Source organism: Triticum aestivum, chromosome 6D (genome assembly GCF_018294505.1).
Source record: "Triticum aestivum cultivar Chinese Spring chromosome 6D, IWGSC CS RefSeq v2.1, whole genome shotgun sequence".
NCBI classification, from domain to species: Eukaryota; Viridiplantae; Streptophyta; class Magnoliopsida; order Poales; family Poaceae; genus Triticum; species Triticum aestivum.
Genome location: NC_057811.1, coordinates 343,561,365 through 343,575,050, shown reverse-complemented (window position 1 = coordinate 343,575,050; position 13,686 = coordinate 343,561,365). Strand labels below are relative to the sequence as shown.

Sequence of the window (13,686 nt, the reverse complement as noted above, 5' to 3'; positions counted from 1 at the left end):
TGGATCTGAGTTCGCCCTCTCCTATGGACTTGTACATGCACTCAGCTCAACATTTTGCTCTGACATGTTCTGGTTGTTCTATGTCCCTGACATACTGCTCAAGCTGACCCTGTGAATTAGAATAGATAAGATAGAGTGGATGAGGATCACAAAATGCAGCTTGTTGTCAAAAATTTGTGTTCAGAATTCAGTTTTATGTTTTTGCAGTATGCATTTCAGAATTACCAAGTGAAATTTTTTGGAAATATCGAGGCAACAAGAGAGACTAGGTCACATGCTTTCGGTGGAACCGATTGTGTGACTCAGTCTCTCCGAGATGCACATGGGATTTCAAAAATGTTGTTTCGGTCACACCGAGTGAATACTAATCGGTCAGACCGATATGTATCCTATGCAATGGCCTAAGCCAGTCAGTGTCACTGATCCCGTTCAATCGGTCGGTCCGAGATGTATACAGCGGAAACCTAATCCTAAATTTTTTGCTCAACCCTAAATCTAGGAATTCGTTCGGTGGACAGGAACGTGCATACGGTGGAAAGAATAATGTGCAAAGCTTTTGTGCTATGAATCAGATTTGGAGAAGCACAAAAGGGTCGGATTGTACCCTAACTTGGTGGTGATCCTCTACGATGGCGACGATGGGGAAGAATGTCGATGATGGCAACGGAATCCGGCTGCAAGAGCTTGCTGGAGACGAGGGCGGCGATCTCGCGATGACAGAGATGTGGTGCGGGAACGGGAGCGTTTGAAGAAATTGTTAACAAACCGTCCACTGGAATATACCCTCAGTCGAACTGAAACAACTCGGTGGCTCTGAGATGTATAACTGCCTGAGTCAATGCGTTTCAGAGACACCGACCAGTCTCATTCGATCCGTCCGATATTAAAAACATATGTCTACATGCAATTGGTAGAACCAAAATGGAGTGAGTTGGTCTATCCGAGTTACACTTAGAAGGTTTTAAAGCTCAGCCTTAATCAGATCGGTGGCTCCGAGTGCTCCTCGCCCGGAGGGTCCGAAAAGCAGCTTGTTATGATCAGTAAGAATAAATTTGAGACAAGTTCAGATAGATAGCTAGAGAAGGTGCTTAGGCATTCTGGTCCATCCAATTGGACAAAAGATCCAAATACCAAACAACAATTGGATGTCCTTGAATGGGAAAGTATGCATTGCAGCAAGTTCACACAATAAAATAACAAATAAAATATGTCAAACATGCACAACCAATTCTAGCATCTATCAAGCAATGGTCGATGACAACGTCATCTATATTGACTTAGGAGCCAAATGAGAACATTTGATCATAGGTCATACTCATCGTTTAAGCACAAGTGGGGTTGCCATTTTTACATAAAGCATTAATATGTTCACACCATTAGAGTTGCTTTAGCTCAAGTCTTAGAGCAAAGCTCCCCCTAGATGTGAGACCCCCCCCCCAAAGAGGGATGAACTAACCTTGGGTTTTGTCGTTGAAGACTTCATGTAGATGTTGTAGATGTGGATGCTCAATGTTGATGAAGATCATTGAGAGTTGGGAGCAATCATTGGGATTTGGGGCACTTTCAATACCTACATGGGTTAGTCCCACAAGCAACAACAAGGATATCCATAGACATGGAGTGAAATACACAAATGATGATGTCCATGGATGCATTGAATAACTTGCCCATGGCTTACCAACAAGAGGGTTTGTGACTCCATGAACTAGTGCATGATGTTGAAGTTGTTTGCACAAGTTCTTGCCATGAATGAGTATGAGTGAAGTTTCTTGGCGGAGTCACCCTCAAGAACTCTCTAGTTGTTCTTATTTGGGACCCATATCAACTTGATGGGAATCCTCAGAGTTGTAGTTATACGTGATGAAGTAGAATTTGAAGTACTCTTGGGAACCCACTTGATCAAGGCTTGAGGTGGTTCTTCAAATGACTCAATCTCTTTTTGAAGCTTTTCCTCCTTTTAGATTGTTGTTTTATGGTGGAAGATCATCGTGAGCTTGTGTCCCCTTGAAATAAGTAGGTTCATACTTCTCTTGTTGAGGAACAAACTTTGTCTTGGTGTATTGATCTTCTTCCCACTCAACTCCATTGGCATTGAACTTTCGTTCAAAACTAACACCTTGGTTCTTCCGGTGCCATCCTTACTTGCGAAGAATCTCATCAAATTGCCTGCTCCCGTCAAGGCTCTTGTAGATACCCTTTTTCTATGATTCCTTTCAATAAATTATTTTCTTGCTCAAGTGTAACTTGGCTAAGAGAATCATTAGTGGGATCAATAGAACTACTAGAAGTAACAACATTGGATTTAACATTGTTATTGTTACTACTACGGGTAGAAACTTTCTTGCTCTTGTTACTAGCTTGCTTAGAGACTTGTGGTATGAAAGTATACAAGAGAAGTCATTTGGCAATGTAAGAGGAACTCTTCTTTCGAAGATCTTCATTGATATCTTTTAGAAACTCACGCCCTTGCTCTAAATTTAGCTTCTCAAAGCGTAGCTTCTCATGAGTTCTTAGGAGCTGTCTATGTATGTCCTTTGCATTTTGAGGGGTTCACAATCACATGTCCTTGCCATGTCTACATTGAACTTTCATGAAATGATCTTTGAATAAATATTAGTTCAATCTCTATTACTATAGTACAACACATTTTCAACTTGGATTAGCCACCGGCCCTGGCATGGAAGCCCTTATTAGCCGTTGATCTCTTCGATAGAGTGAATCACTGTCGTTTATCATGGCAAACATAACTGATCCAATGGGTGTAGTTTCTGGAATTCGCTCCTGCGCTTGGGCGCCAAAATGAGTTCGGTGGGATTTTTCTAGACTTGTCCACACACTACACCAGCATACCTGCACCCTCACATGCTAGAGGTGAGAAAACTTCTCATTCAAGATCTTCTGTGGTTGTTTTCTTATGTAGTCCTCAACATGTAAAGACACATATCTTGTTTGCACCTTTTTTGTGAGGATATCTTAATTGCACTTTAACCAAGACACTACGTGCATAGCACGTGCCTTATACCGGTGACATATGTGTTATTCTTAATTACCAAAACCATCCGAAGATAGATTGCACTTTTAAGCGTGCCACTTGGTATGCTCTTAGTCGCCACTATGTGTCGTGCTCTAGGTACTCCCTTCGGCTTTTTTTTATTTTTATATACGCATTTTCGTCTTTTAGATGATTCTTTTCAAGTTTTTTTGTTTTCTCCAGGTTTTTCTTAGGGGAAAACTTTGTTTTCGCAACTCTATCTTTTGCCAATTTTGCTTATGCCACTCTAGAATTTGACATCTCATTTTTGCCACTCTTGGCTTTTGATAATACAACATAAATGCCATTCCATGGCAAAAACGATAATTTTTCATTTCACTTTTGCCACTCTTAGCTTTTGACAATGTATCATAATTGCCACTCTGAAAATTTTGCTTTTGCCACGGAATGGCAAAAGTGATATATTGTCAAAAGCTAAGAGTGGCAAAAGTGAAATGTCAAATTCTAGAGTGGCATAAGCAAAGTTGGCAAAAACTAGAGTGGCAAAAACTAAGTTTTCCCTTTTCTTAGGATGTGGACCAAAAAAATTTGAAAAAAAAATTGATCGAAAAAGCACGTTTTTTTCCTTCCACAGGAGGGACAAAATTTATTTTCTCCTCGAGGCACGGATTTGCTTCCGCGAGAGACACAAGCGTGCCTCACGAAATGGCAAAAACGTGCTTTTTTCCACGAGAGGCACGGATTTACTTCTCTGGGAGGCATGGATTTGCTTCCGCAAGAGGCATGGGCGTGCTTCTCGGAGGAAAACGCGTTTTGTTTTGTTCCATGAGAGGTACGGATTTATTTCTCATTGAGGCACGGATTTGCTTTCGCAAGACTTTCGGAAAGGAAAAAATGTGTCTTCTTTTTTTCGTTCCATGAGAGGCACGGATTTACTTCTCGTGGAGGCACGGATTTGCTCCCGCAAGAGGCACGGGCGTGCTTCTCAAGAAGGGAAAAACATGTTTTTTTGTTTTGCGGGAGGCACAGATTTACTTTTCATGCAGGCACAGATTTGCTTCTGCGAGAGGCATGAGCATGCCTCTCGGAAATGAAAAAAAACACATTTTCTTTTTTTCTTGTTTCGCGAGAGGCACAAATTTGCTTCCGCGGAAGACACGTGCATGCCTCTTGGAAAAGGGAAAAACACGTTTTCTTTTTTTCATGAAAGACATGACCATGCCTCTCAAAAAAGGAGAAAATGCGTGCCTCTTAAGAAAGGGAAAAGAACGTTCTCCCGGTTCTGGTTTTTTGTCTATTTTTTTGTGAATTTTTTTTCGTCGAAACGTATCAATATGGGATCTAGTTTTGAATATCTTGACGCGAGGGGCCTAATTGTAAAAATCGTTCGAGATTTGGACGCACGGTTTAGGAGATAAAATGTTTTGAAAAAACGAATCTATGAAAAAAAATGAAAAACTATCAGGTTGCGACAAGTGGTGCACGTGCAGCACACCATTTGGCGCCAGGGTTGCCGATTAGCGACCTAGCGTGTGGGGAAATATCTGGTACTCCCACTCCTAGGGTGCTCCCGGTGCTCCAAAACTCGGAGGCACATTTTTAAATGTTCGAAAAAATTCTTACAAAATCCAGCACATTGACACAACAACAAAGTATGTTGTCAAAAAATTTGAAATTAAAATTCGAAACATGGCTTGAGAAACAAAAATGACAAATTCGACATTAAATAGTACACAACATAAGTTGGGCTTTAGATTAGGCCCATTATCATATTGATGTCCATTTTGTCATTTTTGTATTTTGAGCAATGTTTCGAATTTGATTTGATTTTTTTAATAACATACATTGTTGTTGTTTAAATGTGCTGGATTTTTTTCAGAATTTTCCGAACATTTAAAAATGTGCTACTGAGTTTGGAGCACCCTAGGGGTGGGAGTACCAGATATTACCCCCCTAGCGCGTAACCCCTCACATGCAATTATTCGTATCGACTGGCCCATTTCAAGATTAAATCTCCACCGATTTTAGGAAGGTCCAAAACCTTCCCCTTAACTAGGTATTTCTTTCTATTAATTTTTAATTTTTTCTGTTTTCATTTCATTTTCCTTTTTATTTATTTACATTATTTTATTTTATTTTTATTTTCTATTTGGCAAACATATTTCAAATTCGTGTTTTTTAACCACTAATGGCTTATGAAATCATGAACATTTTCCAAATTCATCATTTTTCTGAAATCGTGAACATTGTCCAAATTCATGAACATTTTTAACAAATTTGCGACCATTTTCTAAAATCAAAATTCTTTCAAATTCTCGAACATTTGTTGAAACTGCGGACATTTTCGGAACTAGTGAATATTTTTTGTGAACCGGCAAATATTTTTTGACATTTGGTAACAATTTTTGAAATTCAGGAACATTATTTCATTTTCGACAAACATTTTTTTGAGTTCATGAATGTTTTCTGAACCAGGGAACTATTTTTGAATTTGTTAACATTTTAGAAATTTTGGGAATGATTTTTGATATTTTGAACATTGGCCAAAAATGTTGAACATTTAGAAAAACTATGATTTTTTTTAAAATTGTGGATATTTTTTGATACACGAACATTTGTTTTGAAATTATGAACATTTTTATAATCTGTGTGCATTATCATTTCCCGAACATTTTTCAAATCATGAACTTTCTTTCAATTTAAGAACATTTTTCACAATTCATAACTCTTTGAAATCCTGAATTATTTTTAAAAAGGAAAAACTGAAAACAGAAAAAAAATATGAAGGGAATTCCCGCCCCGAACATGATTGTGCGCTGGGGAGCGGGTGTGCGTGTTTCAATGATTTCCGGCGCGCAAGTCGTCATATAGGAGGTCCCCCATGAGAGCAACTAAATAAAGGGGCACTTTGGCATTTTGTAGAGACGCTGCAGGGATATACCAATGGGCTTCAGTGATAGTTCTTGGAGGCATTACAGACCCAACAATTCTGAAGACTCTAGAGTGCCGGGAGGAATTATCTCCTGCAGAGGATTTGGGTGTAAGGAAAATATGGATCGCTTCATATTGCCAAAATGTCGTGAATGATATTGTATAATGATCCGGGAGAAGACATGCTGCAATTCTACATGAAATAATGGAGCGTAGGGAAGCGTTTGAAGGATGTAAATTTATTTTGGAATGTAGGAATTTCAGTTTTGAAGCTCACAATCTCGCCACATTTGGTTGTGCAAATGACCCAAACCTTGTACCTATGGACATTTTGATTCATTAATAAGGTTGCAAGAGAACTCTGGAAACAACTAAAGGGGCACTTAGGCTAGTTGGCCTCCAAGGCGAGCGATAGTGGGCTGGCCCAACATCGTTCGCGTCCAACAACATCCTCCAAAAACAAAAGTGAAAAAAAATCTTCACCATTATTATTATGCGAGACCTAGGATTTGAACCAGCATGCCAACGTTGATGGACTTTACACAATAATAAATGCACCACAATCACTTTGATGTCTTTTATCTGAAAACAACGCCATTGGACCCTTGTTTAAGTCCCAATATAAATTATTTGAAAAAGGAAATTTTAAAAAGCTCATCGTTTTTTATAAAATATCACATATTTTTAAAAATGTTCACAAAATTGGAAAAATTTCCATCAATTTTGAAAAAAAAGTTCACGAATTTGAAAAGAAGCGCATCGTATTTTCAAAAAAGATCGCAAATTTGACAAAAAATCATTGATTTTAATAAAACGGTTCACATATTTGAAATAAGTCCATCGATTCTGATAAAAACAAATCAGGGATATGAGAAAAAAGTTCATCAATTCTGAAAGAAGGTTCATAGATTTTATAAAAAGTCCCAAATTTTGAAAAAAATCATGAATTCAAAAAAGCTCACCGAAATTTGAAAAGACATCAATTTTTATTAAAAGAAGTTCATGCTTTTTGAAAAAGGGAACAAGAAAAAAGAAAAATATAAAAGAAAAGGGAAAAAATAAAAAAGGAAAAATAAAAAATAAAAAGGAAAAATGAAAGAAGACAAAGGATCTAACAAATGAGTTGTCTAGTTGGCTACCGTAGCTAAGACTAAATGAGGAGGCCTCTGGTTCAAAACACACCTGCGCTTAGTCTTTTGCAGGTTAAACAAAAAAAGGGTAAATGGGTTTGTCCAGCATGGACGGGGGTGTGCACCCGTTTGCGCAAACTGAAGTAACGGGTGCTAAAGATGCCGAATAGGGTTTACGTAACTAAAGGATAGGAGCCCCGCACGGGTTAATTTTGTGGGCTGAAAGCGTGCCAAGTGGCAGCCACCACCACATATCGTGTGTTGGGTGTGTTCCCTCTTGAATTTATTTTTTATTTTTCTATACACGGTTTCAGGTTTTAAATGTGTCTTGTTCTAGGTCTAGTGCTTTTTGGTTTACATAGATTTTGGAGGGGGGGAAATCATGATTTTTTGTGAATGCTTTTTTGGTTCCACGCGAAGCACAAATTTGCTTTTCGGGGAGACACAAATTTGCTTCCACGAAAAGCAGACTCATAAAGCGAAAAAATCGCGGTTTTCTTTCGTGCGATATTTTTTGTGCTTCCACGAAAAGCACATATTTGCTTCTCGTGAAAGTACATATTTGATTATGCTAGCTGTGTTGCTTGGAAAGGGAGAAAATCATGATTTTTTTGTTTGTTGTGTGATTTTTTGTTTTTGGCTTTCACGAGAATCACATATTCGCTTCTCGTGGAGGTACAGATTTGTTTTCGTGAGAAGCACAACTTGCTTCTTGGAAAGGAGAAAAAAATCACAAAAAATTGTGCTTTCACGAGAAGCACATGTTTGTTTTTAGTGGAGGCACATATTTTACTTCCGCGAGAAGCACAATTATGCTCCTCAAAAAGGGAAAAAATGGAATTTTCTTGTTGTGCATGATTTTTTTTACTTTCATGAGAAGCACACATTTGCATCTCGTGGAAGCGTAGATTTGTGCTCCACAGAAAAGAAAAGCGAAAAATAACCATGCTTTTGGCTTTGTTTTTTTCTTTTTTATTTTTTCATGAATTTTTTTAACATATTAACATGGGACCTAGTTTCAAATATCTCGAGGAAGTAAATACAATAGTGCAAACGGTTCAGAAATTTAGACACACGGTTCAATAGATAAAACATTTTGAATAACAAGTCTGCGGAAAAAGGGAAAACTCACATGTTGTGACAAGTGTTGCACATGCAGTGCGCCACTTGTCAACGCCTGAGAAGGTGGGAGTGACATTTGCAAAGGGTACCCCTTAACTAGTATTTCTGTGAGAGCAAGTAACTACATGATACCCCTTGTGCGAGCCCTCCAAGGACCATTTATGTGTGCTGACACTGCACCAAGTGGTGCGTCTAGCCGCCGCTAAATGCCGCATGTTGTGTGCTCCCTCTGGGTTTCACTTTTTATTTTTCTATACACGTTTTCGGGTTTTACATGGGTTTTTCTTGGGTTTTTTCGGCTCTTTGGTTTAAGCCTGGTTTTCCCTAGGTTTTGAAAAAATATATGAATTTTGTCTTGCATGATTTTTTGTGCTTCCAGGAGCAAGACAGATTTGCTTTTTGTGGAGACACATATTTGCTTCCATAAAAAGAGCTTCTTGAAAAAAAAACATGAATTTATTTTTTAACAATTTTTTTGCTAATTTGCTTCTCCTAGAGGCGGATTTGCTTATGTGAGAAGCACAGTTGTGCTCTTGAAAAGGAATTTTTTCAAGAAAATCCTCTTTTGTGTGGTTTTTTCACGAGATGCACAAATTTGCTTCTTGTAAATGCACATATTTGTTTTTGTGAGAAGCATGACAAACGGTTTGTGCTTTCACGAGAAGCACAGATTTGCTTCTCGTGGAGGCACAAATTTGTGCTTATTGAAAAGGGTAAAAGGTAGAAAAAAAACGTGGTTCTGGTTCTTTTGAAAAAAAAATCATCAAAAATTTTCAACTTGGGATCTAGTTTCGTAGCTCTCGACTCGAGAAATCCAACAGTGACAACAATTCAGAATTTACACACACAGTTTAAGAGATAAAACATTTTGAATAATAAATTTATGAAAAAAGGAAAAACTCAGGTTTACAAGTGGCGGACATACAGTGCATCACTTGTCAGCGCCTGGGAAAGTGGGAATAACTTTTGTAAAGGGTACCCTTAACTAGTGTTTTTTTTAATCCTTAAGGTTTTTTGAGAAACTTTTTTTAAAGGGAAAAGCTCTCGTTCAACCGGCGGAACACTCCAATGCATCTTCCGCCTCCCCTAAACAACACGCGTCCCTTGTGGTCCACCTACATCTTCCTTTTCACCTTATCTCTTCAGCGACCTCTTCCTCCACTCATTTTCTCCCCTATTCTTGCAACAGCCTAGGCCATCGGCCATCTATGCAAACCACCATGTTCTTTGCAAAGCGCCGGCTGACTTCCCAAGTCCAACCACCGGTCGTGATAACGGCGACGAGCGACGGAATCACTCGAAGCTGTGAGTGGCACCACGACGACGACCAGAGACGCGCCTCGGGCAGCAGTCACGATCTATCGCGGCACCACCACACGAGTCACTGCCATCCGACGGCAACGGAAGCTCGACCTTGGCCGGCCATGGCCGCCACCACCTCAAGCTCCTCCTGCCGCCAGCACCATCTCCTTCATGCTACGGTATCTGTTTGCAAAAATAGAGTTCTGCAACATGAACTCTGTTGCGAAAAAAAATAATCTGAAACATGACCCCTGTTGCAAAAGATTCTGCAAACGATCTTTACATTATTTTTTTGTAAGAAAATTCTGCAACAAAATCTCTGTTGCAAAAAAATAAGAAAGTATAAAATCCTGTGATCTTTAGAATTTCCGCAACAAGATCACTGTTGCGAAAAAAAATTGTAACAAGTCCTTTGTTGCAAAAAATAGAAAAAAATACACGCTCGGATGATTGCAACAAGCAGACTGTTGCAGAGGGTTAATGGTCAACAAGAGGCTTTTCCGCAACACCACTCTTGTTGCAAAGGACTAGATGCTTACGTGGGTAGATCGGACGGCCGTTACGTATACATCTAATGGTCAGCAAGGCGGCGGATCTTTTTTAAATCCTTATAAGTATCTTTTTTAAATCCTTAAGTAGTGTTTTAGCACTTGTGGCATACATAGGCACAAACCTAACAGGCCCTGAAAGACGGCCTGTAGTTAAAAATTCGGGACAAGCCAAGGTTCAGCTCTAATTGGGCTGGGACGAAACACTGATCTGCGAGGAAGTTTTATTCGGCCCTCCTCGTCATCATCCTCGGAGTCCAGAAACCTTCACCAACATGGCAACATCGACCATGGGCGCCGCCGCGGCCGATCTCGAGGCGCGTCAGCTCCTCATCCTCCGTCGCGTCGAAGACCTTGAGCTCGCTGCCCAGCAGCACCGTCTTGGGGCGCTCTCTCTCTCCGACGCCGAAGCGGAGGTGGAGGCGGGGGACACCGAGGAGCGGCTCTCGGCCCTCCTGGCCGCGCGCGGCGTGCACGACTTCGCCTTCCGGCGTGTTCCAGCGGACTACTACGACCGCCCTCTCGAGGAGCGCCGCGACCTCCTCGCCGCCGATTCAGTTGCCCAGCTTTGCAAGAGCATAGTGATGGTACGGCCTCTTCCCTTTCATATCCCCATGTGGCGTTTCGTCTAACACCTGACGTGCGCAATTGCGTTACGTTGTTGCAATTGACTGTATTTACTTCATTGTGGCATTAGGTTGTCTGTGTTATCCGTGGATTTAGAGGAGTAATGGATTGTTTGGTAGTTATGTATAAAGGCAATGGCCTAAAGGATTGCTAATACCTATGGTTTATTGGATGGAAAATGCTATTAATCTTATATCAGGGTCTGTGATTCGTGTGCAGCATGAGCAAAAGGCTGTTACGATCCTCAATGATTTGTTCAGAAAACAGTTTTACTTTCAGTTCATGGTTGTACCATGATATTGGCTAAGTGCTGTTCGTGTTCATGAAAAAAATGCTCTAATTGTCAGTTACCATATGCAGTTCAAATAATGCTGCAACTAATAAGTTTAATTTATTGATGATAAAGAGTTGTGTCAACTAGTGTTTCGATTGCAGGTAGTTATGTTGGATTTATATTGTATCTTAAGATTGTGAGATCAACGGCCATTAGCTTCCATGCAACAAAAAGATGTCTCTAGTTGGTGGATGAATAAAGATACAGAGTTTTTGGCATGCCATTATAAGTTGGAAGGTGCTAGGTAGACTTGGTAGAGAACTAGGGAATGAATGGTCTTTTTTAGGAAAAATGTGTGTTGCCATTGATTTGAGCTCAGATGGATGGCTGTGAGGTAGATTTTTATACATAGGTTAATGACAGTAGATGCTGTTGTTATGAGCTACGGCAAGTTGGCACCTGGTTATGACATTTATAGTTTGATGGGTCCTTACAATTCGGCTACTCAAAACTACTCAAAATTAGCTTTTTAGTTTAATTTTGACACATAATTGATTACTGTCCTTGCTACTTGAAATTTGCAAAAAAATACTAATGCTCATTGGTAGAGAAAGTTTTTGCTAATCTGCTGTCTTAATGATTCAGTGGATTCCAGGCTAAGTCCGATTTGTTTATGCCCAAATTTGAGAATTGAAACCAAAATTTGTTTGCTGATTAATATGTGAATAGTATCTCCCCCTTCTCTTTTTTATTTCGGATTTCTTTTCAACAGATTTTGTCTTTTGTGCTTCTAAAGTGTTAGTAGATTGATTTTGTGTAATGGTATCTCTCCCTTCTCATTTTATTGCATTGTTTAAGGCGTGGTATCCATGGATATGTTCTCTGAATCATGTCCACTTTTCGCAGGTGAATACCAAAGCTGCTGCAGATGTAGTTGACTGCAGTAACCCAAAGAATTCTAAGTATTACGTTGTTATTGTTCAGGTAACCTTTTATAATCTCAATGTATCATCTTCAAACTTGATACTCAGTACAGTATATTTATTTTGATAACTTGAATATCTTTTGCAGTATATGGCACGGCTTAATGCTGAAAACATCAAGAACTTCCTGTATACCCTAAATGAGAGTCAGATACCCAAAAAGAGATTTAACAGTAAGATTGTTTTCAGTGTATTGAAAATTCTACAATCTCAAACTATTCATTTGCAGGCAGATGTATGTACCATCAAACATTGTTAGTCATATGTTTCTTCAGAAACATCATTGTCTGTATCTTAAATAAAAATATAAAATGCATATACCAATCTGCTTCAGTTTCAAGATCTTCAGGTGTAGCTGCAGATACTGTTGCAGTATCAGAAAATTAAAATGTATACTTTTGTTTTTGGTGCAGTGAGGCTCGCACCAGAAGAGGAGTCACTCATGCTTACTGGGTTTGTGCACAATGGTGTGACATGCATCGGAATGAAAACAGACATACCGGTAATGGAATTTTGCTGTTACCATGTTGCTTCTTGAAGGATGTATGTTGTTGAAGATACTATCGTAATTATATTCAGACTGAAGGACAACAGAACTACATAAGAGATAAATCACATATTTTGCATATCATATCTGACACTATATGCCTACCGTCTCCTTGAAGTTTCCTAGTCCATTTCAAATTCTGTACGAGTAAATTGATGGTATTAAACAATAGATATATTGTTTCAACTTTCAACTGTGACTAGAACCAAAATATCTTATCAGTTGCTCAAATAGACGTTCTAAATGAATGACATCAAATTTTGACATTCTGTATTGTACCATTGGTTGCTTTTTTTGTTTCTTTCTAGTGTCAAGATTATAATCTGAAATTTGCAAGGCATCTTATACAAAGGGTTTGTCATCAGGTTATCATAGATGAAGCTATCACCAAGTTGGATGAGGATTTCTTCTGGCTAGGTGGTGGAGAAGTTGACCTCAAGCTCGGGATGCGGACCTCACAGTTCCTTAATGCTTTCAATCCATTTGTGGTGAAGTGTAGTTAACGAGTGATAACCATACAACTTAACAGAAGCTTCAGATCCATGTGGTTCTATGCGGCCTTGATCAACGCACTGCCAGGGAGGTACACTAGGCTTTTGCTTGGATCTGGGGTTAGGATGTCTGTCTTTTTTGGAGCAGGCGTTTCCCTTCCAGTTGCGCTTCTCACATTTTGTTACATTATTTACTGCCGATTGTTGGTAAAATTGATGCAGCGGAGGGGACATTCTTGGGAAGATCGATATAATTGCGGCAAGTGGGCTTATACTATTACTAAGCCCTTTGTAGTTTGGGCCTGAGAGTTGAAAACCAGTGTGAAGTGTGTAAGCCAGACATCTGGCTGCGTCCCCTCAAAAGAAGAAAAGAAGTCTGGCAACAAAAACCAAAGTTTGTTTCTGTCTTGTTGTACTAGTACTCAACATCTTTTCAATGGAGCTTCTTAGCTGTTTTCAAGTATAAAACCGCCATTTTTAGATAATTTGAGGTTAGAGCGTACGTTTGTGGTTTCGAAACGGGTGGCTTTGATTCATGAGTTAGGCTAGAATAATGTGTTAACAGGCTGCTAAATAAGGTACAAAGGGATCAAAACCTATGGTTTGATCATTGATGGGCTCAAGTACAATCACTGCACTAACCACTTAGACCCAGGTTGGTGCTCTAAGAAGCAGAAATGACAATCATGTAGTGGTGCATATCTGTATTGTTCTTATCATTTTGCTCGTCTCAAGTTCC

At 39.4% G+C, this 13,686-nt stretch overlaps 1 protein-coding gene across 1 annotated transcript; it reads left to right on the top strand.

Annotated features, from left to right (window-relative positions):
• The first annotated feature begins 10,152 nt into the window (after positions 1 to 10,152).
• On the top strand, positions 10,153 to 13,384 carry LOC123145023 (uncharacterized). Its single transcript, XM_044564315.1, has 5 exons — positions 10,153 to 10,612; positions 11,833 to 11,910; positions 11,998 to 12,082; positions 12,323 to 12,411; positions 12,822 to 13,384. Exons 1-5 carry the CDS (start codon positions 10,301 to 10,303, stop codon positions 12,957 to 12,959), a joined length of 702 nt encoding a protein of 233 aa, XP_044420250.1. The 5' UTR covers positions 10,153 to 10,300; the 3' UTR covers positions 12,960 to 13,384.
• Positions 13,385 to 13,686: the final 302 nt, after the last annotated feature.